The following is a 27,295-nucleotide window of genomic DNA, read 5'->3' as shown; positions in this document are numbered from 1 at the left end:
TGAAGTGGGTCTCTTGTAGACAGCATATATACAGGTCTTGTTTTTGTATCCATTCAGCCAGTCTGTGTCTTTTGGATGGGGCATTTAATCCATTTACATTCAAGGTAATTATTGATATGTATGTTCCTATTACCATTTTCTTAATTGTTTCGGGTTTGTTATTGTAGGTCTTTTCCTTCTCTTGTATTTCCTGCCTAGAGAAGTTCCTTTAGCATTTGTTGTAAAGCTGGCTTGGTGGTGCTGAATTCTCTTAGCTTTTGCTTGTCTGTAAAGGTTTTAATTTCTCCATTGAATCTGAATGAGATCCTTGCTGGGTAGAGTAATCTTGGTTGTAGGTTTTTCCCTTTCATCGCTTTAAATATGTCCTGCCACTCCCTTCTGGCTTGTAGAGTTTCTGCTGAAAGATCAGCTGTTTACCTTATGGGGATTCCCTTGTATGTTAATTGTTGCTTTTCCCTTGCTGCTTTTAATATTTTTTCTTTGTATTTAATTTTTGATAATTTGATTAATATGTGTCTTGGCATGTTTCTCCTTGGATTTATCCTGTATGGGACTCTCTGCGCTTCCTGGACTTGACTATTTCCTTTCCCATATTAGGGAAGTTTTCAACTATAATCTCTTCAAATATTTTCTCAGTCCCTTTCTTATTCTCTTCTTCTTCTGGGACCCCTATAATTTGAATGTTGGTGCGTTTAATGTTGTCCCAGAGGTCTCTGAGACTGTCCTCAATTCCTTTCATTCTTTTTTCTTATTCTGCTCTGCAGTAGTTATTTCCACTATTTTATCTTCCAGGTCACTTATCCGTTCTTCTGCCTCAGTTATTCTGCTATTGATCCCTTCTAGAGAATTTTTAATTTCATTTATTGTGTTTTTCATCATTGCTTGTGTGCTCTTTAGTTCTTCTAGGTCCTTGTTAAACATTTCTTGTATTTTCTCCATTCTACGTCCAAGATTTTGGATCATTTTTGCTATCATTACTCTGAATTCTTTTTCAAGTAGACTGCCTATTTCCTCTTCATTTGTTTGGTCTGGTGGGTTTTTATGTTGCTCCTGCATCTGCTGTGTGTTTGTCTGTCTTCTCATTTTGCTTAACCTACTGTGTTTGGGGTCTCCTTTTCGCAGGCTGCAGGTTGGTAGTTCCCGTTGTTTTTGGTGTCTGACGCCAGTGGCTAAGGTTGGTTCAGTGGGTTGTGTACGCTTCCTGGTGGAGGGGGCTGGTGCCTGTGCTCTGGTGGATGAGGCTGGATCTTGTCTTTCTGGTGGGCAGGACCATGTCCGGTGGTGTGTTTTGGGGTGTCTGTGGCCTTATTATGATTTTAGGCAGCCTCTCTGCTAATGGATGGGGCTGTGTTCCTGTCTTGCTAGTTGTTTGGCATGGGGTGTCCAGCACTGTAGCTTGCTGGCCGTTGAGTGGAGCTGGGTCTTAGCGTTGAGATGGAGATCTCTGGGAGAGCTCTCGCTGTTTGATATTACATGGAGCTGGGAGGTCTCTGGTGGACCAATGTCCTGAACTCGGCTCTCCCACCTCAGAGGCTCAGGCCTGGCACCCGGCCAGAACACCAAGACCCTGTCAGCCACACGGCTGCTAGTGTTGGAGGGTCTCCTGCAGAGGCGGGGGGTGGCTGTGGCTCACCGTGGGGACAAGGACACTGGCAGCAGAAGTTCTGGGAAGTGCTTCTTGGCGTGAGCCTTCCCAGAGTCCGCCATTAGCCCCACCAAAGAGCGGGGTAGGCTCCAGCTGTGTGATTTTGGACAAGGTTCTTGCATCTCAGTGTGCTTACCTGTCAAATGGAGTTAATAAGAATAATTTCCTCCTCCTAAGGTTGTGAATATTAAATGCTGCTGTAAAGCCCTTTGTAAAGTACTTAGAATACAGCACTTACCCTCTAAATGTTTACTCCTTTCTGTCTACTTGGTAAAATAAAGACTGTAACAATTTTTGGATTAGGAAGAATAATTGTGAATGGTCCAATGCAGAGAGAGAAGTATTTGTCCCTAAATCAATTTTCTTCCTGCCTTTACACAGGGATCATTCTCTTATTCATTGACCTTTGTCATGAAGCTTCACCTTTCTCATGAATAATAAGTGTGCAATGATTCTGTTAACATTTGCCAACCAATGAGGGAACATTGCTCCAATGATCATAGAATCAGGAATCATCACAGAAGCTGGTAATCACAGAGGCTGGGTAATCAGTATTGTAATCCCTATTGTACTCTGCCTGGAGTTTTTTATCTGCCTAGCCAGACATCATGTGGACAAGGTCAAATCCAGAACACATTATGCAGGATAAATTATTTACAATCCTGTCTCTAAAAGTGGACCTCATCTGTGGCCTAATTAACATTCTAACTATAAACCACATGTGGAGATCTTTTTTAAAGAGGTAGGCTTAGTGAAAATAGGAGAAAATATTGAAAAAGCATTATGCAGAACATATTGATTCACACAACTTTTTTTTTTCCCTTCTCCTTTTTACAGATATTTTAACGTTATACCAAATAGAGGGAAGTTATGCAGTTACAGTGCTTAGAATCTGGGCAAGACAGCAGATAGAACAATGTCCCAAACTTTCTTTCAGTATCTAGTCTCTGAATCCATGGTTAAAAACAAAAAGCTGTTGAAGAGCTGTGAATAGTGGTTAAGTACTCTTCATTTACCTTCAGCATTCTATAACAATGAAACTCAATTTACAATTTTATAATTCTCTTACTCAGCTTTCCGAATGTTCCACATTTGTTGAAAACTACAAACAAACATATCCAAGAATCCCAGTGAATGCCAAGCAGCATAAACACAAAGAAAACCACATCAAGGCACGGCAGAATCAAATTTCTCAAAACTAGTGATACAGAGAAAATCTTAAGTTAAGACTAATCACTGGTTTCTCATCAAAAACAATGCAAACCAGAAGATGGTGGAACAACATCTTTAAAGCATTGGAAGAATGCTTTCAACCCAGAATTTTATATCCAGTGAAAATGTCATTCAAAGATGAAGGCAAAATAAAGACATTTCAGATAAGCTAAAGCCAAGAGCATTCATCACTAGTGACCTTGTACCACAAGGAATGCTAAAAGAAGTTCTTCAGGTTAAAGGAAAAGGATACCAGATGGACACAAGAATCTATGCAAAGGAATGAAGAATACCAGAAATGGTAAATGTGTGGGTCATATAAAAGACATTTTACTTGTTTTTAATGTCTTTATTTTATTTTTATTTTTTTTAACATCTTTATTGGAGTATAATTGCTTTACAATGGTGTGTTAGTTTCTGCTTTATAACAAAGTGAATCAGTTATACATATACATATGTTCCCATATCTCTTCCCTCTTGCATCTCCCTCCTTCTCACCCTCCCTATCCCACCCCTCTAGGTGGTCACAAAGCACTGAGCTGATCTCCCTGTGCTATGCAGCTGCTTCCCACTAGCTATCTATTTTACGTTTGGTAGTGTATATATGTCCATGCCACTCTCTCACTTTGTCACAGCTTACCTTTCCCCCTCCCCATATCCTCAAGTCCATTCTCTAGTAGGTCTGTGTCTTTGTTCCCGTCTTGCCCCTAGGTTCTTCAGGACCATTTTTTTTTTTTTTTTTTTTTTAGATTCCATATATATGTGTTAGGATACGGTATTTGTTTTTCGCTTTCTGACTTACATCACTCTGTATGACAGACTCTAGGTCCATCCACCTTACTACAAATAACTCAATTTCGTTTCTTTTTATGGCTGAGTAATATTCCATTGTATATATGTGCCACATCTTTATCCATCCATCTGCTGATGGACACTTAGGTTGCTTCCATGTCCTGGCTATTGTAAATAGAGCTGCAATGAACATTTTGGTACATGACTCTTTTTGAATTATGGTGTTCTCAGGGTATATGCCCAGTAGTGGGATTGCTGGGTCATATGGTAGTTCTATTTTTAATTTTTTAGGGAACCTCCATACTGTTCTCCATAGTGGCTGTATCAATATACATTCCCACCAACAGTGCAAGAGGGTTCCCTTTTCTCCACACCCTCTCCAGCATTTATTGTTTCTAGATTTTTTGATGATGGCCATTCCGACCGATGTGAGATGATATCTCATTGTAGTTTTGATTTGCATTTCTCTAATGATTAATGATGTTGAGCATTCTTTCATGTGTTTGTTGGCAATCTGTATATCTTCTTTGGAGAAATGTCTATTTAGGTCTTCTGCCCATTTTTGGATTAGATTGTTTGTTTTTTTGATATTGAGCTGCATGAGCTGCTTGTAAATTTTGGAGATTAATCCTTTGTCAGTTGCTTCATTGGCAAATATTTTTTCCCATTCTGAGGGTTGTCTTTTCGTCTTGTTTTTAGTTTCCTTTGCTATGCAAAAGCTTTTAAGGTTAATTAAGTCCCATTTGTTTATTTTTGTTTTTATTTCCATTTCTCTAGGAGGTAGGTCAAAAAGGATCTTGCTGTAACTTATGTCATAGAGTGTTCTGCCTATGTTTTCCTCTAAGAGTTTGATAGTGTCTGGCCTTACATTTAGGTCTTTAATCCATTTTGAGTTTATTTTTGTGTATGGTGTTAGGGAGTGTTCTAATTTCATACTTTTACATGTAGCTGTCCGTTTTTCCCAGCACCGCTTATTGAAGAGGCTGTCTTTTCTCCACTGTATATTCTTGCCTCCTTTATCAAAGATAAGGTGACCATATGTGTGTGGGTTTATCTCTGGGCTTTCTATCCTGTTCCATTGATCTATGTTTCTGTTTTTGTGCCAGTACCATACTGTCTTGATTACTGGAGCTTTGTAGTATAGTCTGAAGTCAGGGAGCCTGATTCCTCCAGCTCTGTTTCTCTTTCTCAAGATTGCTTTGGCTATTTGGGGTCTTTTGTGTTTCCATACAAATTGTGAACTTTTTTGTTCTAGTTCTGTGAAAAATGCCAGTGGTAGTTTGATAGGGATTGCATTGAATCTGTAGATTGCTTTGGGTAGTAGAGTCATTTCCACAATGTTGATTCTTCCAATCCAAGAACATGGTATATCTCTTCATCTATTAGTATCATCTTTTAATGTCTTTAAAAGATACTTAACTACTTAAAGTAAGAATAACAACAGTATATTATGGGATTTATAACATTTGTAGAAGTAGAATGTATGAGCACAAGAGCACAAAGAATGGGGGAGATGGGATGGACGTATATTGTTATACGATTCTTACATTATATGTTAAATGCTATAACCTTTAAAGTAGACTGTGATAAGTTAAAGTTGTATATTGTAAAGCTCAGAGCAACCACTAAAGTTCTTAAAAAGGTATAACTAATAAGTCAATAGAGGAAATAAAATGGGTTCATAAAAAATAATCCAAGGGAAGACAGGAAAAGAGGAAAAAAGGAATAAAGAACAGACGGGACAAACAGGAAGTTTGGGGACTGCTGTTGTTTCTGATATCTTATACCTATCAGGTAAGAAATCACCAAAGGAAACACCTAAAACATCTTATACTTACCTCTCAAAAATGGAATGAAATAAAGAATAAGTAAGTAAGCATGATATCCAGATTCCCACAAATGGAATTCAGTAGCTTTTGTTGATAACATCAACTATATTCTGATTCATTCAGCATTGAAATCAGTTTCTGTTTATCATGATAAAAGAGATTATTTTGGTTCAGAAGTGCCAGCAACCTGGCACAACTTGGAAAGATTTGAAAGAAGGAACAGATCAGGCAAAGGAGTGTTGGGAAAGGAGACCTGAGGTGCTCAGTGCTGTCACATTGGGTAGTGGCATTAGAAATCAGTGAGATTAGGATAGGCTCTGAAAGTGAAATTTAAAATCGAGCAGAGATATTCAAATTGTATCCTAGGCCAGTTAATATTTGACTATAAACTGACTGACTGTATTAACATACCTTAAGAGAAAAGGTATATCTTATAACAACCTTAATCGTTGTATCAGTTAGGAATGCTTTTGACTACAACTAACAGAATAACCTACTTAGAGTAGCTTAAGCCATGAAAACTTAAAAAATTCAATTAGAAGACTGGAGGTAGCCAGTTTCAGGGCTAGTTCAGCAATTAACCATGTTACAGAGGAACTGGGCTTTTAAAACCCTTCCACTCTGCCAATTATTCTCAACTCATTTCTTGAACATAAAAGGGCTGCAGTAGCTCCAAGCATCATTTCCTCACATCAGCATCCTAAACAGGGAGGAAAGGTCAGGAGCTAAAATCTTTCTCTGGCTGAGGCTCTGTCTTTTTATCTGGAAAGCAACATCTTTACTAGAATACTCCAGAAGTCTTCCCTTTATGTCTTATTGGACAGTACTGGGTAATACGGCTACCCATGGCTGCAAGGGAGGCTGGGACGGTGAGTATTTGGCACACGGGAACAGATGCTATGTTTGGCCAAGATGAATTGTGATTCGTTCTTTGAGGTTGAGCACATTGCTGCCCCGAACAAAATTGGGATGCTCTTAGCAAGGAATTAGAAGGGAATGGCTGTAGTGTAGGCAACTAAAGGTGTCTACTAGGATCAGTCCTGGAAGCATAGGAAAAGAATCTCAGATGCCAAAATTGGCGCTTCCTGCTCTGGCACTGTACTGGAACCAGAATACCCTGATGCAAGAACTCCAGTAGCTGAATCTTGAGATCAGTCTTTGCATATTGTGGAGATGGATACTTAATTTTCTCCTTATTCATTCATTTAATTGATTTTTATTGAATCAGGTGTTGTTATAGACGCTGGAATTTTAGCAGTGGAAAAATCAGACAAAAATATCCTCATGGCGCTTACATTCTAGTGAATGTGTCTTAGCTGAATGCAACTGATTCCTTGCTTATCAGTAAATTTTCTGATTACAACCGGGTTTCTCATGGCCCCCAAGCAGTCTCACATCTCATTATGAATTAATAAATTGATATTCTTATTTCACGTATCAGTCTCTTGGTTGATGTGAGTCTTCCTAAGGACATAGATTCACCTTTAGTGAAGTGACAACTCAAGTTTCTGACTTGCACATCTCAGGGCTAGTACCTGAACCATGGTAAATTCAACAGGGCATTTCAACCTTGTGAGCCATTGTGGAAGACAGAGAGCTACACAGCTTTCTCCAGTTAATAATCCAATAGTGCATGTTTTCCCTATTTGGAATGTTTAGGCTTATTCATATGTGTGAAAGGGATACAAGAAGGAAATATTAAATTATAAACATTGAAATTTATCAAGAAAAAAAGAAGTCCTGACCTTGAAACTGTGATTTGTGCAATGTATTATGAATGAATTGGATTCAGATTCATCCTCAGGGGCTTCCCTAGTGGCGCAGCGGTTGAGAATCCGCCTGCCAATGCAGGGGACACGGGTTCGAGCCCTGGTCCGGGAAGATCCCACATGCCGCGGAGCAACTAAGCCTGTGCGCCACAACTACTGAGCCTGTGTTCTAGAGCCCGCGAACCACAACTACTGAGCCCACGTGCCACAACCACTGAAGCCTGCACGCTTAAAGCCCATGCTCTGTAACAAGAGAAGCCACCGCAATGAGAAGCCCGTGTGCAGCTACGAAGAACCAACACAGACAAAAAAAAAAAAAATTCATCCTCAGAGGATTCAAGGTTAAAAAAATTTCCTATTCATGGACATTTAGACTGTTTCCTTTTTTCCCTCCCTGCCATTTCAAACAATGCTATTATGAACATTCTTGTATATGTCCTTGAGTACAGGAGCAGTAATTTATAGGGTACTTGCCAAGGACTGGAATGCTGGGTCAAAGCATATAATATTTGGGTTCAACTTTATAAAATAGAGCCAAATTGTTCTCCAAAGTGATTCTGCCATTCACAACTTCTACTAGCAGTGAATGAGAGTTCTTAGCGCTCTCCATCCTCACCAACAGTTGGTAATTTCACTTCATGGTTTTTGCTTATCTGATGGGTATAAAATGGTATCTTATTGTGGTTTGAATTTTATTAATGTGATATTGATCTTTTCATATGTTTATTGGCCATATATTTTTTTCTTCTATTGAATTGCCAATTCAAGCAAGTTCAGAATTTTTATATTTTCATGGTGAATTTTTCCTATTCTCACGTTTGTGCCTCTTTATTTTTATGGTGGTTTTTTATTTAAAGTACATTTTTATGAAATAAATAGAGCTAATACAGCTTTTTTTTTTAATTAATAGCTACTTTATTTATTTATTTATTTATTTATTTATTTATTTAGCTGCGTTGGGTCTTCGTTTCGTGCGAGGGCTTTCTCTAGTTGCGGCAAGCGGGGGCCACTTTTCATCGTGGTGCAGGGGCCACTCTTCATCGCGGTGCGCGGCCCTCTCACTATCGCGGCCCCTCCCGTTGCGGGGCACAGGCTCCAGACGCGCAGGCTCAGCAGTTGTGGCTCACGGGCCCAGTTGCTCCGTGGCATGTGGGATCTTCCCAGACCAGGGCTCGAACCCGTGTCCCCTGCATTAGCAGGCAGATTCTCAACCACTGCGCCACCAGGGAAGTCCCACAGCTTTTTTTGGGTAAGTATTTACCTGATATGTCTTTTCTCCCAATCTTGACTTTAACCTTACTGTATTATACCAAGAACAGGCAAGTAGGAATGGTCCACCCCAGTTACAGAAAATAAGGGCCCTGTAGCCCCAGTACCAGGTTGCATCTGGTTTTGAATTTCATGCTTGTTTCTGTCCCCTTATCACTTACTGTTTCCATGGTGGACAGGACCAAGGGGTGGATAAGGATGATATGTATGTAAGGATCTAGCCAATAAATGAGACAGACTCAGATCCACCTGAAAGGATCAAATTAAATAGTAATAAGTTCTGAATCTATTTTTGCCAAAACACAGTGGAAAGGAAAGAAGTAGAAATAGAGTTTCCTTATTTACTGGCTTGAGATAGAAAAGAGTCCTAGATTAGGAAAATTAACATTCAGATATAGGATTCTGAAATGACAAATTTCAAAACATTTTGTTTACAGTATGTTGGGGAGCCATTTGATGATAACACATCCATTAAGTTAGAACCATGTGTCATTACTTTATAATTTACTAAAGTAAAAATTAGATGTAGAATACATTTGTCCACATGGGGAAACAAACCAGAAAGGGAGAAATATTGGTTGAAGGCTTAGAAAATGCTGAATATGTACATGAGAGGGGAACTTGAGGATTATGATTTCAGGCCTTGTGATCATCTAGTTTTCAAGATGCCGTCTCATTTCCCAGTTTGGTTCCTCTGACTGTGCAGAATCCCCTGATTCCAGCAGCGATTGCTGTTGTACATGACTGGGATCATGAGTCTACTTCCTCAGATCTACCCGCATCATCAATTTTTCGGGGCAAGTCTGGGGTATAAGACTATGCCCTCTGGTGAAGGACACCATTCACTGCGCGTCTGGTAATAGCTATTTGGGAAATTCTTGCTAGCCATTTTGATTTTTGGGAAAGTTACTTAATGCCTGTAAACCCTGATTTTTCCTTATCTGTAAAATGGGAATAATGGGAACACTGATCTCCTATGGTTGTTGTGAGGATTAAACAAGATAATTGAGCAATAAGTTCTCAATAATATAATATTATCCTTACTGCTATTCCCTCTTTGTTCAACAAATATTTATTATATATTTTCAACATGTTAGGCAGTGAGGTAAGTATTCAATACATGGTAGCTATCATACTGCTATTTAGCCATTTCATCAATCCATATTATTATATAATTACAGGGTATCAGGCACTGTGCCAAGTTTAGGAGCCAGTAAATAAAGACAGAACCTTCAAGACTCTGGATAAGCTTTTCTCGTTCTACCAATGGGAATCCTCTTCTCCCTTATGAGTTCTTTGGAATTCTTCAATGATATCTTCTCTTCAGTGAAAGAGATCACTGTCAGATGCCTTCCTACAATGTGCCACGTTCTGGCTGACTATAGGGTGGAAGAGGGGTATAAAGGATGTGAAAAGCCTTTGCCCCATATAGGCAAGTGGCAGATAACCTGCTCCTGATGGCGCTTTTGCTTTCGCTTCTCCTTTCCTTTCCTTTTCCTATTCCTATCCCTTTCCCTTTCCCTTTCCTTTCCCAGAACCTAGTGTACTAGGGAAAAAGTTCTGCCGAAGTACCAGGGGAAAAACTCTACTGTAACAGGAGAAAAGAATATAGACACAAAGCAACACAGGCCAGAAGAAAGTAGTGGACTTGTCTTTTTACAGCCCACAGGGGAAACGCAGCCCTTCAGACTTCTTCCACTCCATAGCCTTCAGCTGGGTGTCAGTCATCCAGTTCCTTCTGGATGAGACAGGCCAGGGGTTAGAAAAGGACTGAGGATTTCCTTGGGCTTGAATCCTGCAAGTAAGTAGAAGAGGGGAGGAAAGAAAGAGGCCCTTACCATGGTTACAAAAAATCAGACCTTTCCCACTGCCAACATTCATGTGCTTTCAGGCGTTGTAATGTTACAGAGTTGCTGTCTCTTTCCCTACTAAATGCCTACTTCTGTTAATCAGGCTTTCCTAGAAGGTGCCAGACCCCAAGAGTAGGGATGAGAGAGGGAGGAAAAAATCCTTTATGGCAATAAGAAAAAAAGTTATTTTTAATTTAAAAACATCTCAAAGGGTTTAGATTAATGCATGGATAATAGATCGGTTAAATTAAATTTAGGATGCTGGGAGGCTAGCTTTTGAGGTTGACATTTACATGGTCCTCCCATATAATAAATCATCCTTTTTTTTTTTTTTTTTTACTGTGATGGACTCAATCTTTAATTGGATGGATTGTATTGTGAATATGATCTATAATGTGGACCCTTTTGTTTTTATGTTATGCTCTTATGGAAGGTTCTTTAAACGCAATGCAGCTGGTTTTTGAAGGCTGGGTTGGGACTAAACCAGCCTTTGAAGGTGGGAGCATTGCTTACCATTCCTCTCCTTCCATTACTGCTTGAGAGCTGGTTTCCATCATCCAATCAGTTAAATCTTAACTAAATATTGAGAATTAACTTTGTGCCCAACTCGAAATTTAAAAGATGACTCCTGCCTTCAAGAAGCTTACAATATCATTGGAGTTCCATGATGGACACTTTAAGTAATTAAAGAAATAATACAAAGCAAAGTATAATTAAGTGATAAGTTGTCAGATACAGACTTAGTGAAATAGAAATGTAGAGAAAGTAAAAGTTAATGATTACAGGAGTCAAGAAATCCTCTTAGAAGAAGTAGGACTTCAGTTGGGCTCTGCGAATCCAGGAAGGGAGGAAATGAAGAGGGTACGACATGAACAGACCAGAGAAAGAAACCAGAAAGTTCAGAGCCTCAGCTTCCTCATCTGGGAAATGAGTCAGGAAGCCAGACATGAGCCCCTCTGTGGCAGAGACTGTCGTTTTCAGTCTCGTGGCTCCAGCATCAAAGCAGTTTCTCTCATAGAGTAGGCACTTGATAGGTGTGTCTTGACTTGAACAAACATGACATATGAAGGCGATGGTTTGGAGATTTGTCTACCCGGGGCCAAAGTTCATGTTAGCAAGCAATGAATCTCCCTCAGGAATCTGGGGCTTGGCTCTGAACCATCCTGAGAGAGTCACGTTACTTCTCCCTGGGCGTGGAACTAAGTCCTCTGAGAATGCAGTGAAACGGATGTCTTGCTTATGCAACTCATTTCCTCTGAGGACACATAACCCTGGTTGCCTCCAGCATAAGTTTCATCTGGGTTGGGGGTGATGGTGACATTGGCAGGTTACTTAGGGAACTTTCTTGCCAGGAGATGAGCAGCTGGGCCGTTGGTACATTGATACCTGGCCACCTTCCATGGATGCCTTTAATTAAAATGACATTTTATTTTTTTAATGATTTATTTATTATTATTATTATTTTATTATTTGATTTTATTTTTGGCTGCGTTGGGTCTTAGTTGTGGCGTGTGGGCTCTTCTTTGCGGTGTGTGGGCTTCTCTCTAGTTGTGGCATGCAGGTTTTCTCTCTCTAGTTGTGGCGCGCGGGCTCCAGGGCGAGTGGGCTCTGTAGTTTGTGGCACATGGGCTCTCTCGTTGAGGTGCATGAGCTCAGTAGTTGTGGTGCATGGGCTTAGTTGCCCCACGGCATGTGGGATCTTAGGTCCCTGACCAGGGATCGAGTCCACGTCCCCTGCATTGGAAGGCGGATTCTTTACCACTGGACCACCAGGAAGTCCCTAAAATGACATATTTTAATTAGCCAGGTATGTGTGATAATGTGAGACAGAAGAACAAACAAACACATTCCCATTTAATTATTTGGGAAGCGTTCTTAGCCTCTTTATAAAAAGTGTATTTATGAAACTGGAAAATTCAGTTTGGGTTATTTAGTCTCTTTTTCTCTAAGGGAAGAACTCTCAAATGTCACCTTCTCTTGTGGCTCTACAGGCCACTATCCTGTCTCCTCACCAAGACTCCTCCAACACTGCATACCAGCAGAATGCATTATTTATATTGCTTCCTCTGAGGTCTTATGGCACATTATTCATAGGAGCAGTTATCACAGTGCATTTGATCACATTTCTGTTTTTTCCTCTCAGGGTGGTGGATTCCTGGAGGTCAGGAACTCTGTCTGTTTGATCTTTGTAACCTTAGCACCCAGCAAAGCACCTGGCCTATAGTAGGTGCTTAATAAATGGATTAAATTAATATATTGGCTCTATTGATTTTTAAAATAAATTTATTTATTTATTATATTTATTTTTGGCTGGGTTGGGTCTTCATTGCTGTGCGTGCGGGCTTTCTCTAGTTGCGGTGAGTGGGGGCTACTCTTCGTTGTGGTGCGCTGGCTTCTCATTGCGGTGGCCTCTTGCTGCAGAGCACAGGCTCTAGGCGCGTGGGCTTCAGTAGTTGTGGCACGGGAGCTCAGTAGTTGTGGCACACGGGCTTAGTTGCTCCGCGGCATGTGGGATCTTCCCAGACCAGGGCTCGAACCCGTGTCTCCTGCATTGGCAGGCGGATTCTTAACCACTGTGCCACCAGGGAAGCCCTCTATTGATTATTTTTTAAGAATTTAAGATAGAATTCATCAGAAAAATTCCTCCTATTCATTATCTTGACTTTCTCTGAGACTGTAAGAGCCTCTTGGCCAAGTAAAAGCCATCCCCAGAACTGGTTTGCAGGGGATTCTGAAATGATTTCTCTCCAAGAGCCTCCAGGAAAGAAAACAGCCCTGCCAACACACCTTGATTGTAGCCCACTGAGTCGTGTGTCAGACATCTGACATCCAGAACTGTAAGATAATCAATCTGTGTTGTTTTAACCCACTAAGTTTGTGGTAATTTGTTACAGCAGCAATAGGAAGCTAATATAGTGGATGAGGAAAATACTGTCCAAATCACATTGTTCAGGAATAATTCACTCTTGCTGTATCAGGAGTATTTTGCATATTCCTCAGTTAATGTCATATTATATTGATTTGTTTCCGTGTTCTCGCTCTCGTAGGCTGTGTGCCTCTCCTGGTGCAAGACTGTGCTTTTTTCATCTCTGTATTCTTAGTCCCTCAAACATCATTGAATCTCTGTGTGTTTCTATGGTGACAAAGGATGAAGTAGGGAGGCACATGGGGCGGAGACCTGATGATGGTGGCGTCAGCATTAGGGAGGGGAAGTGCGAGAACTGGCGGGGACCGGATTGGCTGATGTTAGTTCTCAGTGGTGTGGGCTGGCGGGGCTGGAAGGCAGAGAATCTGCAGGTTCACTGCAGGCGTGACGAGGAAGCGCTCAAAGCAGCTTGGTTTCCGTGGGGCTCTCGGTCTGGGAATGATTGAACAGACTTCTGAGTCTCCCGCATATGCCTCATCAGTAGTGAACCCCTCTCTGATTCCCTCCCACGCACTCCCTCACCCAGAGTGTTTCTCAACGCTTATAGTCCCAGACAGGAAGGCACAGACTTCAGTTAGAATTGGAGCAGCTCCAATCACTAAAGTATTCAATTTGGGCTTCCTGCAAGTGACACTGTTTCCCTAGTTTCCCAACACTAGATTTCAGTACCTTGAGGGGCCCCGAATGTGCCCTTTAATAGCAAAACCAAACTCTGGCAGGCTTGGCCTGAGACATTTATTCTAGTACATTAAAGCAGATTGCTCTCAGTGTGTGTGTGTGTGTGTGTGTGTGTGTGTGTGTGTGTGTGTGTGTGGTTAAAATTAAATACAAAATGGAGACTGGACTTGAGAATTCCCTGAGCAGACAAAACCATTTAAGCCAGTAAGCTCAACTAAATCTAGCTTATTTCATGGACATAAATGAAACTTAACCTAGGTTATTTCTTGTAAATGCCTCTGACAGTCATAAAAAAAAAAAACAACCTTACGTCATGGTCTTTAAAATGGTATGAGATAATCACTTTTAACCAATCCCCTGCCATCTGGAACCCCCCATTGTAATAACCAGTCATTGTAAACATTAATAACTTTCTCATTTTCACTTTATAAGCCTTGCTGTAATTTAATGCCTGTGACCTTCATATCCATCTTTGAATCTGGAAGCTCCCAGTTCCTAACTGTTTTTATATACACAACAAACTCTTACTAAATACTACTTATTGATTTGGTGGTTTTGATTGTGTTATTTCTGGATTTTTGACAGTTTTCTGACATCAGAAGTGGGATCCAAAGAAGACCCTCAACAACTCTGAGGCCAGTGAGCAACCACGTGCTGGTACCCACTGGGCCCATTGAGCTCACCACTGTCTTGCCAACCTTGCAGTCAGCCTGAATGCTGCTCTCTTTGCATGTTGAGCTCTTGGAATTTATTGTGCATACCTGTATTCTGTTTGTTGAAGCTTCTTGGTAAGTCACCCTTCTGTCTGAAAGGGGAGAAACTTGTGATTCCCTGGGATTTAGGCAATGGTAGGATTACTGAGCTCCTCACAGATTGTTTCAGGGAATCTAGAGGAAGAGATAGGCTCCACCTCATCTAAATCTCATTCTCCTCTTCCCTTAAAAACTCTTGCTTCTTGTATGTATACCTACTATGGACCAGGATCTTGTGCCTTTCTGGCAAAATGGGTGACCTTTATAAAGGATAATTTGGAATTGTAGTGGCCACTTTGGGGAAACTTTAACGTAGATAAGATAGTCCACTTTACGGGGTGCCCTTGAAAAGAGGATTGCAAACCTCTCAGAGACGATGGAAGATACTCTTTGATTTGTATGCAGAAGTTTCTAAGAGACAAAGTGACTCTAAAAATAGCTTCTCTAAAAGAATCCTTACAGTGCGCGCATGTGTGTGTGCGCGCGCGCACACACACACACACACACACACACACACAATCTTCATTAAAAAACTTTGGCCATCTGAGCAGGTAACCTTAACTTAGTCTGTCAGCCAGAAACACAATTTGGATCCAGATTCTTTTGAGTTTTGTATTATTATACCTGAGATATGGCTAAAATTAAAAAATGAAAACTATAAGACCTTTGTGTCTGTCTACATGTTTACGTATATCCATATATGTATGTATATTATATATATACATATATGATATTTTTTTTGGCCACCCCGTGCAGCTTGTGGGATCTTAGTTCCCCAACCAGGGGTTGGACCCGGGCCCTCGGCAGTGAAAGCCCCGAGTCCTAACCACTGGACCGCCAGGGAATTCCCATATATGTATGATATTTTTTAATAGATCTTTATTGGAGTATAATTACTTCACAATACTGTGTTAGTTTCTGTTGCACAACAAAGCAAATCAGCCATATGCATACACATGTCCCCATATCCCCTCCCTCTTGAGCCTCCCTCCCTTCCTCCCTATCCCACCCCTCTAGGTCATGGCAAAGCACTGAGCCGATCTCCCTGTGCTATGCAGCTGCTTCTCACCAGCCAACTATTTTACATTCGGTAGTGTATATATGTCGATGCTACTCTCACTTCGCCCCAGCTTCGCCCTCCCACCCCATGTCATCAAGTCCATTTTCTATGTCTGTCTCTTTATTCCTGCCCTGCAACTAGGTTCATCAGTACCATTTTTGCTTTTAGGTTCCATATATATGTGTTAGCATACGGTATTTGTTTTTCTCTTTCTGACTTACTTCGCTCTGTATGACAGACTCCAGGTCCATCCCCCTCACTACAAATAACTCAATTTCATTTCTTTTTATGGCTGAGTAATATTCCATTGTATTTATGTGCCACATCTTCTTTATCCATTCATCTGTTGATGGACACTTAGGTTGCTTCCATGTCCTGGCTATTGTAAATAGAGATGCAGTGAACATTGTGGTACATGACTCTTTTTGAATTATGGTTTTCTCAGGGTATATGCCCAGTAGTGGGATTGCTGGGTCATGTGGTAGTTCTATTTTTAGTTTTTTAATGAACCTCCATACTGTTTTCCATAGTGGTTGTATCAATTTACATTCCCACCAACAGTGCAGGAGGGTTCCCTTTGCACCACACCCTTTCCAGCATTTATTGTTTCTAGATTTTTTTTTTATAGATTTTTTGATAATGGGCATTCTGACTGGCGTGAGGTGATACCTCATTGTAGTTTTGATTTGCATGTCTCTAATAATTAGTGATGTGGAGCATCTTTTCATGTGCCTCTTGGCTATCTGTATGTCATCCTTGGTGAAATGTCTATTTAGGTCTTCTGCCCATTTTTTAACTGAATTGTTTGTTTTTTTGATATTGAGCTAGCTCCATGAGCAGTTTGTATATTTTGGAGATTAATCCTTTGTCTGTTGTTTCATTTGCAAATAGTTTCTCCCATTGTGAGGGTTGTCTTTTTGTCTTGTTTATGGTTTCCTTTGCTATGCAAAAGCTTTTAAGGTTAATTAAGTCCCATTTGTTTATTTTTGTTTTTATTTCCGTTACTTTAGGAGGTGGGTCAAAAAAGATCTTGCTGTGGTTTATGTCAAAGAGTGTTTTTCCTATGTTTTCCTCTAAGAGTTTTATAGTGTCTGGTCTTACATTTAAGTCTTTAATCCATTTTGAGTTTATTTTTGTGTATGGTGTTAGGTAGTGTTCTAATTTCATTCTTTTACATGTAGCTGTCCAGTTTTCCCAGCACCACTTATTGAAGAGGCTGTCTTTCTTCCATTGTATGTTCTTGCCTCCTTTGTCATAAATTAGGTGACCATAGGTGCGTGGGTTTATCTCTGGGCATTCTGTCCTGTACCATTGATCTATATTTCTGTTTTTGTGCCTGTACCATATTGTCTTGATTACTGTAGCTTTGTGGTATAGTTTGAAGTCAGGGAGCCTGATTCCTCCAACTCTGTTTTTCTTTCTCAAGATTGCTTTGGATATTCGGGGTCTTTTGTGTTTTCATACAAATTGTAAAATTTTTTGTTCTAATTCTGTGAAGAATGGCATTGGTAGTTTGGTAGGGATTGTGTTGAATCTGTAGATTGCTTTGGGTAGTATAGTCATTTTCACAATATTGATTCTTCCAATCCAAGAACATGGTATATTTCTCCATCTGTTTATGTCATCTTTGATTTCTTTCATGAGTGTTTTATAGTTTTCTGAGTACAAGTCTTTCGCCTCCTTAGGCAGGTTTATTCCTAGGTATTTTATTCTTTTTGTTGTAATGGTTAATGGGAGTGTTTCCTTAATTTCTCTTTCTGATTTTTCGTTTTTGGTGTATAGGAGTGCCAGAGATTTCTGTGCATTAATTTTGTATCCTGCAACCTTACCAAATTCACTGATTAGTTCCAGTAGTTTTCTGGTGGCATCTTTAGGATTTTCTATGTATAGTATCATGTCATTGGCAAACAGTGACAGTTTTACTTCTTCTTTTCCAATTTGCATTCCTTTTATTTCTTTTTCTTCTCTGATTGCTGTGGCTAGGACTTCCAAAACGATGTTGAATAAGAGTGGCGAGTGTGGACATCCTTGTCTTGTTCCTGATCTTAGTGGAAATGCTTTCAGTTTTTCACCATTGAATATGATGCTTGCTGTGGGTTTGTCATATATTTCCTTTATTATGTTGAGGTAGGTTCCCTCTATGCCCATTTTCTGGAGAGTTTTTATCATAAATGGGTGTTGAATTTTGTCAAAAGCCTTTTCTGCATCTATTGAGATGATCATATGGTTTTTATTCCTTAATTTGTTAATGTGGTGTATCACATTGATTTGCATATATTGAAGAATCCTTGCATCCCTGGGATAAATCCCACTTGATCATGGCGTATGATCCTTTTAACGTGCTGTTGGGTTCTTTTTTTTTTTTTTTAAATTTAAATATTTTATTTATCCCTTAACCAGAATTTATGAAAATTTTACTTTCTTTGTTTTACTAGAAGCAAACTCATCAGTAATATTTTCAAAATCAAGTTCTAGGGAAAAAAATGAACCTTTAAAAAGTACATTTAAAAAGAGTATATAAAAATATTTGCAAATGAAGCAACTGACAAAGGATTAATCTCCAAAATTTAGAAGCAGCTCATGCAGATCAATATCAAAAAACCAAACAACCCAATCTAAAAATGGGCAGAAGACCTAAATAGACATTTCTCCAAAGAAGATATACAGATTGCCAACAAACACATGAAAGAAAGCTCAACATCATTAATCATTAGAGAAATGCAAATCAAAACTGCAATGAGATATCATCTCACACCAGTCAGAATGGCCATCATCAAAAATCTACAAACAATAAATGCTGGAGAGGGTGTGGAGAAAAGGGAACCCCCTGCACTGTTGGTGGGAATGTAAACTGACACAGCCACTATGGAGAACAGTATGGAGGTTCCTTGAAAAACTAAAAATAGAACTACCATATGACCCAACAATCCCACTACTGGGCATATACCCTGAGAAAACCATAATTCAAAAAGTGTCATGTACCACAATGTTCATTGCAGCTCTATTTACAATAGCCAGGACATGGAAGCAACCTAAGTGTCCATCAACAGATGAATGGATAAAGATGTGGCACATATATACAATGGAATATTACTCAGCCATAAAAAGAAACGAAATTGAGTTATTTGTAGTGAGGTGGATGGACCTAGAGTCTGTCATACAGAGTGAAGTAAGTCAGAAAGAGAAAAACAAATACCGTATGCTAACATATATATATGGAATCTAAAAAAAAAAAAGGTTCTGATGAACCTAGGGGCAGGACAGGAATAAAGACACAGACGTAGAGAATGAACTTGAGGACACAGGGAGGGGGAATGGTAAGCTGGGACGAAGTGAGAGAGTGGCATGGACATATATACACTCCCAAATGTAAAATAGATAGCTAGTGGGAAGCAGCCGCATAGCACAGGGAGATCAGCTCGGTGCTTTGTGTCCACGTAGAGGGGTGGGATAGGGAGGGTGGGAGGGAGATGCAACAGGGAGGGGATATGGGGATATATATGCGCATGGCTGATTCACTTTGTTGTACAGCAGAAATTAACACACCATTGTAAAGCAATTATACTCCAATAAAGATGTAAAAAAAAAAGTCTTATGTCTGATTTAGCATTTGACACAATAATGACAAAATAAAGATGTTAAAATGAAAAGTAAAAAGCAAGCTTAATAAAATTTTATAGCATTAATATTAAAAAATAATCTCTAGAGTAGGTATCATTTCTTGCCTAAGTGTAAGCAATGTAAGAAAATATTATAACTAAAAACATTAAATAATCCCCCCAGACTAGATTACCTCTGTAGAATTCAATAGAGAAATCCTGACAGAGATTGAAGTGTACAAAGATAAGGAAAAATTATTTTTCTTGTCACATGAAACCCAATCTCTCACTCACAAAAACGTTTACTCTTGTCGTTTTTGTCTACCAAGAGTTTAATAGAGTACAATGTTAATCTAACAAAGCATCTCACTCCAGAAACAGGGTTGACACTTAAAGAGGCAAGTAGAACGAAGGGCTGTCCTGCAGTGAACCACTTCCCAGGGGCCGCAGCGCTCGGCTTCTTCAGGACAGTCTTCTCCATTTTTCACCTAGTTCTCAGGGCTCCTGGCTCTCTCTGTGTCCCTGGCAAGCCTGTCTGCCCTCAAGGCCATATCCAGTCTCTCCCTTGCTCCTTTCACTTTCCGAGACTGTCAGCGAATATCTGCATATGTTACTGGTTGCCTGCAGAGGGTCTGTGGGAGGAAGAGACCCAATCCTGGGATCATCTCTGCCCCGTCTGAAAACTGGGTAGTGATGGCTTCAGGGCTGGTGTGCAGAGACCTGGCACCAGCACGGCCCAGGGATTCACCTGCACCACGCAGGGCAATTACTCCGAAAATAATTGCGCTGTCCAACGTGCTGAAAGGTTCTCCTTCAGGGCTGTAGACCTGGAGCCCCTGCAGTCTCCTGAATGCACAGACTTGTTGGGGCTTCTCCAAGGTCCCCTCGCATTGACGGCGCCTGACCGCATTGTCAGGATGAGAAGTTATCTTTGTGACTGGCCTCCTGAAAACGCAGCTGGTCAGCCTCATAGGAAGTGCAGTTCCGTCACGATGTCTCTGCTTGGCCTTGGCTAAATGGTCTTGTCTTTTCTTCTCCAACGTCTCAGGCATCATATTTCTTTTGCGCTTCCCCAGAAGAGGCTGGCTTGGAAAACTGGTCCATTCAGGTTCCCCCATCTTTCGAGAGCTGTCCTCGGACCCACCCCTGAGATGCAGACAGCCTGTGTCTTGCTGGAAAGTGCAGTCCGTGCTGTTGGATTCTGTTTGCTAGTATTTTGTTCAGGATTTTTGCATCTATGTTCATCAGTGATATTGGTCTATAATTTTCTTTTTTTGTGATATCATTTACTGGTTTTGGTATCAGGGTGATGGTGGCTTCGTGGAATGAATTGCTCCCTCTGCAATTTTTTGGAAGATTTTGAGAAGGATTGGTGTTGGCTCTTCTCTAAATGTTTGATAGAATTTACCTGTGAAGCCATCTAGTCCTGGACTTTTGTTTGTTGGAAGATTTTTAATTACGGTTTCAATTTCATTACTTGTGATAGGCCTGTTTATATTTTCTAATTCTTCCCTGTTCAGTCTTGGAAAATTGTACCTTTCCAAGCATTTGTCCATTTCTTCATGGTTGTCCATTTTATTGGCATAGAGTTGCTTGTAGTAGTATCTTATAATCCTTTGTATTTCTGCAGTGTCAGTTGTGATTTCTCCTTTTTCATTTCTAATTTTATTTTATTTTATTTTATTTTATTTTATTTTCTAATTTTATTGATTTGCATCCTCTCCCTTTTTTTCTTTTTTTTTTTTTTTTTATAAATTTATTTATTTATTTATTTTTGGCTGTGTTGGGTCTTCGTTTCTGTGCGAGGGCTTTCTCTAGTTGCGGCAAACGGGGGCCACTCTTCATCGCGGTGCGCGGGCCTCTCACTATCGCGGCCTCTCTTGTTGCGGAGCACAGGCTCCAGACGCGCAGGCTCAGTAGTTGTGGCTCACGGGCCTAGTTGCTCCGCGGCATGTGGGATCTTCCCAGACCAGGGCTCGAACCCGTGTCCCCTGCATTGGCAGGCAGACTCTCAACCACTGCACCACCAGGGAAGCCCTCCCTTTTTTTCTTGATGAGTCTGGCTAAGGGTTTATCGATTTTGTTTATCTGCTCAAAGAACCAGCTTTTAGTTTTACTGATCTTTGCTATTGTTTTCTTTGTTTCTATTTCATTTATTTCTGCTCTGATCTTTATGATTTCTTTCCTTCTACTGACTTTGGGTTTTCTTTGTTCTTCTTTCTCTAGTTGTTTTAAGTGTAGGGTTAGATTGTTTATTTGAGATTTTTCTTGTTTCTTGAAGTGAGATTGTATTGCTATAAACTTCCCTCTTAGAACTGCTTTTGCTGTGTCACATAGGTTTTGGGTCGTTGTGTTTTCATTGTCATTTGTTTCTATGTATTTTTTAATTTTTTCTTTGATTTCTTCAGTGATCTCTTGGTTATTTAGTAGTGCACTGTTTAGCCTCCGTGTATTTGTGTTTTTTACAGTTTTTTTCCTGTAATTGATTTCCAATCTAATAGCGTTGTGGTCAGAAAAGATGCTTGATATGATTTCAATATTCTTAAATTTTCCAAGACTTGATTTGTGACCCAAGATGTGATCTATCCTGGAGAATGTTCCATGTGCACTTGAGAAGAAAGTGTATTCTGCCACTTTTGGGTGGAATGTTCTATAAATATCAGTTAGATCTATCTGGTCTATTGTATCATTTAAAGCTTGTGTTTCCTTATTTATTTTCTGTTTGGATATCTGTCCATTGGTGTAAGTGGGGTGTTAAAGTACCCTACTATTATTGTGTTACTGTCGATTTCTCCTTTCATGGTTGTTAGCATTTGCCTTATGTATTGAGGTGCTCTTATGTTGGGTGCATAAACATTTATAATTGTCATATCTTCTTCTTGGATTGATCCTTTGATCATTATGTAGTGGCCCTCCTTGTCTCTTGTAGCAGACTTTATTTTAAAGTCTATTTTATCTGATACGAGTATTGCTACTCCAGCTTTCTTTTGATTTCCATTTGTATGGAATATCTTTTTCCATCCCTTCACGTTCAGTTTGTATGTGTCCCTAGGTCTGAAGTGGGTCTCTTGTAGACAGCATATATATGGGTCTTGTTTTTGTATCCATTCAGCCAGTCTGTGTCTTTTCGTTGGGGCATTTAATCCATTTACATTCAAGGTTATTATCGATACGTATGTTCCTATTATCATTTTCTTAATTCTTTTGGGTTTATTTTTGTGGGTCTTTTCTTCTCTTGTGTTTCCCTCTTTGAGAAGTTTCTTTAGCATTTGCTGTAAAGCTGGTTTGGTGGTGCTGAATTCTCTTAGCTTTTGCTTGTCTGAAAAGCTTTTGACTTCTCCGTCGAATCTGAATGAGATCCTTGCTGGTTAGAGTAATCTCGGTTGTAGGTTTTTCTCTTTCATCACTTTAAGTATATCCTGCCACTCCCTTCTGGCCTGTAGAGTTTCCACTGAAGAATCAGCTGATAACTTATGGGGATTCCTTTGTATGTTATTTTTTGTTTTTCCCTTGCTGCTTTTAATATTTTTTCTTTGAGTTTAATTTTTATTAGTTTGATTAATATGTGTCTTGGTGTGTTTTTCCTAGGGTTTATCCTGTATGGGACTCTCTGTGCTTCCTGGACTTGATTGACTATTTTCTCTCCCATGTTAGGGGAGTTTTCAACTATAATCTCTTCAAATATTTTCTCAGGCCCTTTCTTTTTCTCCTCTTCTTTTGGGACCCCTATAATTCGAATGTTGGTACATTTATTGTTGTCCCAGAGGTCTCTGAGATTGTCTTCAATTCTTTTCATTCTTTTTTCTTTATTCTGCTCCTTGGCAGTTATTTCCACCATTTTGTTTTCCAGCTCACTTATTTGTTCTTCTGCCTCAGTTTTTCTGTTATTGATTCCTTCTAGTGTATTTTTCATTTCAGTCATTATGTTGTTCATCTCTCTTTGTTTGTTCTTTAGTTCTTCTAGATCTGTGATAAACATTTCTTGTATTTTCTCAGTCCGTGCCTCCATTCTATTTCTGAGATTCTGGATCATCTTTACTATCATTACTCTGAATTCTTTTTCAGGTAGATTGCCTATTTCCTCTTCATTTATTTGGTCTTGTAGGTTTTTACCTTGCTCCTTCATCTGTGATATATTTTTTTGCCATGTCTTTTTTTTTTTTTTTTTTTTTTGTGAGTGGGATTGTGTTCCTGTCTTACTGGTTGTTTGGCCTGAGGTTTCCAACTCTGGGTTTTGTAGGCTATTGGGTAGAGCTGGGTCTTGGTGCTGAGATGAGGAACTCCGTGAGACCTCACTCCGATGAATATTCCGTAGGGTCTGAGGTTCTCTGCTAGTCCAGTGGTTCGGACTCGGAGCTCCCACCGCAGGAGCTTAGGCCCAACTCGGCTCATGAACCAAGATCCTGCAAGCCACCTGGGACGGCAAAAAAAAAAAAAAAAAAAAAACCAATAACAAAGTAAAATATAAAATTAGACTAGGAAACTAACAGATATGTTATGAAGAATATAAAAATAAAAATATAGATGAATCAACAACCAGAAAGTACTACAGTACCACAATATTAAAAAAGAGGAGGAGGGGGGAAAAAAGGGGGGGGAAGGCCTTGGCTGTGGAGGGCAGGGCCTAAGCAAGGGCGAGGTTTGGGCGGTGGGCAGGGCCAATGCTCAGGACCCACAGGGCTGGAAAAGGCCCTGGGGGCTGTGGGGATTGGGGCTTAGGATCAAGGAACAGAAGGGGCCCAGGTGTGCCCCCCACCCCTGGTCTCAGAGGGCAGGGGACCTCACCTAGGAGCCCAGCAGGCTTCCTGGGCTCTAGTGGGTGGGGTAAACACCCTCCTCTCCTGCTTCTCTGGTCTGGGAGGGCCCCTACCGCCTGCTTCTCCTGATCTCCCTGGCCTCCCTCCTATGCCCTCAAGAACCCACGTGGTCTGGAGGGGGCTTTGGAGGGCAGGGGATCGCCCTGGGAGCTCAGCAGTCTCCCCGGCCTGAGTCGGGGGGCAGTCGCCCTCTGCTCCTCTCCTGCTCTTCCTGGAGAGTCCCTCCCACCTGCCTCTCCTGGTCTCCCCAGCCTCAGGGGCACTGATCCTGTCTGGCCTCCACTTCTCCTCCCCGCTCAGTCCCCCTACATCCTACTGGTTCACTTTGGGGTTCCTCCTGTCTCCTTGGGGGTCTCCCCACCAGCAGCCGGCAGGCGCCCTAGTTGTGGGGAGCCGCTAACTCTACATCTTCCCACACTGCCATCTTGACTCCGTCCCTGATATTTTTAAAAGAATTCTACTTAGTTGGCTTAAAGAGAAATAAGTGCATGTATAAATTAAATATTCCTAAAACTCTCAGAAATGGAAACTCTAATCCAACTGTTTTCAAGTTCACATGATCAGGATAATCTTTGTTAAATAAAAGTTAGTTTAAGTTTGTTGGTTTAATAAAAACAGACGTGTCTTTGGAATTGTCAATATTAAATGTAATGCAAACATATAACTTTTTCTACCTTGGTTTATTTGTTGAATAAGCTCATGCTATCTCTATGTTACAAAATAACTTAAGATGATGGCTAGCTGTTTGATGGCTAATCTAAGCATAATTGTTAAAAACAAGTAATTTAAATAAATGTAAATAAAAGTTTATACTAAGCTAAACTAAATATTGAACATTTATTATCTAGATCATTTCCAAATAAGATAATTTACTGAGACATTGATCACTAAACATAAATTTAAATTTATTTATTTTTCTTAATTTTTACAGAGACAAAGATATTTGGGTCTATTAATAAATATGTCTTTTGCCACATTAAAACCACATTAAATATTGTACTATGAAAAACGTGTTTCTAAAAAGTATAAGTTTTTATAATTATGTATTTATAAATTTGCTAATTTACTATGGGGTGCTAATATATGATAGATAGTTCACTATTGCCTGCTTTGTAATTTTCACTGGAAAATAAAGATTACTCATAGCTAAAATTTATAATCAATATGTAAAAATAGAGCTACTAGAAACAATAAAGAGTGAAGGAAAACAACTTTGTATACAAAGAAAGGGAAGAAAATTGGATTTAAAAAATATCAGTACAGATTTATTTCATTTCTTCATAAAAAACAACTCCATAAAATATCTGAATAAAAAAAGAACAAACAGTTTTCAGTAAGTGTTTGCATATTTTTTCTACATACTTTCTTCTCCCTTCAGATTCCAAAAACAGAGTAGAACTGAGACATTCTTAATTTTGTCACAGCTACATAGCCTTTTTTTTTTTTAATAAATTTATTTATTTATTTATTTATTTTTGGCTGTGTTGGGTCTTCGTTTCTGTGCAAGGGCTTTCTCTGGTTGCGGCGAGCAGGGGCCACCCTTCATCGCGGTGCGCGGGCCTCTCACTGTCGCGGCCTCTCTTGTTGTGGAGCACAGGCTCCAGATGCGCACACCCAGTAGTTGTGGCTCACGGGCCCAGTTGCTCCGCGGCATGTGGGATCTTCCCAGACCAGGGCTCGAACCCGTGTCCCCTGCATTGGCAGGCAGATTCTCAACCACTGTGCCACGAGGGAAGCCCACAGCTACATAGCCTTTAATTCTGTCAACAGAACTTCTATCTATTCTCCATAAAGCCCCTAAATATCTAGCATTAGGAAATTAATAAACTCATTGGTCTAAACCCGAGGCTACAAACCCCTAACAAGTGCCAAAGCACTCATTCATTATGAGACTGGCTCTTCTGTTTCCTTGCTAAGGATGTAGAGGTGTGTTCTACATCCTGAAAATAATAGACTGAGTTTACATGGCATGGATACAAGCAATAGTTACTGCACAAGTGAATAGGACACAAAACCACCTGAGCTGGTTGTTTAGTGTATTGTAGGGCGAGGAGCTGATGTCTGGTTTTCTCTTTCTCTCTAACTCTTCTCTTTGACAACCAACAGCACATGAACATTATTTGTTAGACTATTCTGCCCTGCAGTTTTTCACTTTGATTCAAAGAAATGAAAACTGACATTGCTCTCCCTCACATTGATTGGAAGAAATCAATATAATAGTGAAAATATTGCTGATTCTAGGGATATGGAACATCAAAGTGATCCTTATTATGAGGTTTGAACTTGTAATTTTTAAAAATTGAAGGATAGTTGATTTACAATAAAATGTATTTTCATATGAGGAGTATGCAAGGAATATAGGATGTGTTTTTGTTAAGGAGAAAGAGAGTAATGTGTAAAATAAAATGACTTTATTTTTTTCAGAAGAAGAAAGGAAAAAGAAGAAGGCAAAACCTAAATGGATATAGAAAGATGCAAAAGGTTTGTGGAAGAGAAATTTTATGTTGTGAGGTCACAGCTGGCTAAAATTGAATAGATTTATTTACAAGGATTTTAAAAATGAGCTCAGTAATGTACTGATACAAAACTAGAGTTTAATTTTCTCTCTGTTAAAATCACAAAATTTCTTAGACTATTGGTCTGTTCTTAATAAAATATTATAAAAGGTTTTTCTTTACCTTTAATGTAATCTGCCTAGGAAACAAGGATTCTGTGTCATGGGAAATATTTCCTGTGTTCCACATTGTCTTTATCAGATCTTTGATTAATTAGGAAAACTGAGTCTTTTCAATTTTAAGAGCTAGGGTTTTTTACAACTATATAACTTTCTATATTTGCCTTTGAAATCTTTCAGTTATCACTTTGGTGAACAGATAACTAAGTATTATGTCATAGTGACTTACACTCCTAACTGATCAAGGGTTTCAAATCTTTTGACATTTTTAACAAACTTCCCCAAATCAAATTCTGAATGAAGTCTTTTTGACCTCAAACTAACTTTGGAATTTTCCAGAGGGCCCCTGGAAGTTCTGAAAAAATTTGCTCTTTCTCCTTATAAAAGAGAAATCTCAGTTTATTTAGGCTTATTTGATATTAA

At 39.7% G+C, this 27,295-nt stretch overlaps 1 protein-coding gene and 1 pseudogene across 3 annotated transcripts in view; one reads left to right on the top strand and one right to left on the bottom strand.

Moving 5' to 3' along the window:
* ACOT9 (acyl-CoA thioesterase 9) overlaps window positions 1-27,295 on the top strand; it is a 74,100-nt gene that overhangs the window by 5,636 nt on the left and 41,169 nt on the right. For both annotated transcript variants that reach the window (XM_082447205.1, XM_082447203.1), the window contains exons 2-4: window positions 2,719-3,158; window positions 14,556-14,758; window positions 26,623-26,679. In XM_082447205.1, the coding sequence (XP_082303331.1) occupies window positions 26,657-26,679 (23 nt within the window). In that variant the 5' untranslated portion in view covers window positions 2,719-3,158; window positions 14,556-14,758; window positions 26,623-26,656. The remainder of the gene's footprint in view (window positions 1-2,718; window positions 3,159-14,555; window positions 14,759-26,622; window positions 26,680-27,295) is intronic.
* Window positions 15,952-21,045, bottom strand: LOC309652977 (methyl-CpG-binding domain protein 3-like 2B pseudogene; annotated as a pseudogene). The gene has a single exon. The product of its transcript is annotated as a methyl-CpG-binding domain protein 3-like 2B pseudogene (transcript).

The sequence above is a fragment of the Balaenoptera physalus genome (genome assembly GCF_965194825.1).
Source record: "Balaenoptera physalus genome assembly, chromosome: X".
NCBI lineage: Eukaryota > Metazoa > Chordata > Mammalia > Artiodactyla > Balaenopteridae > Balaenoptera > Balaenoptera physalus.
The sequence above is the reverse complement of the archived record's forward strand: the minus strand, read 5'-3'. Positions and strand labels throughout refer to the sequence as shown.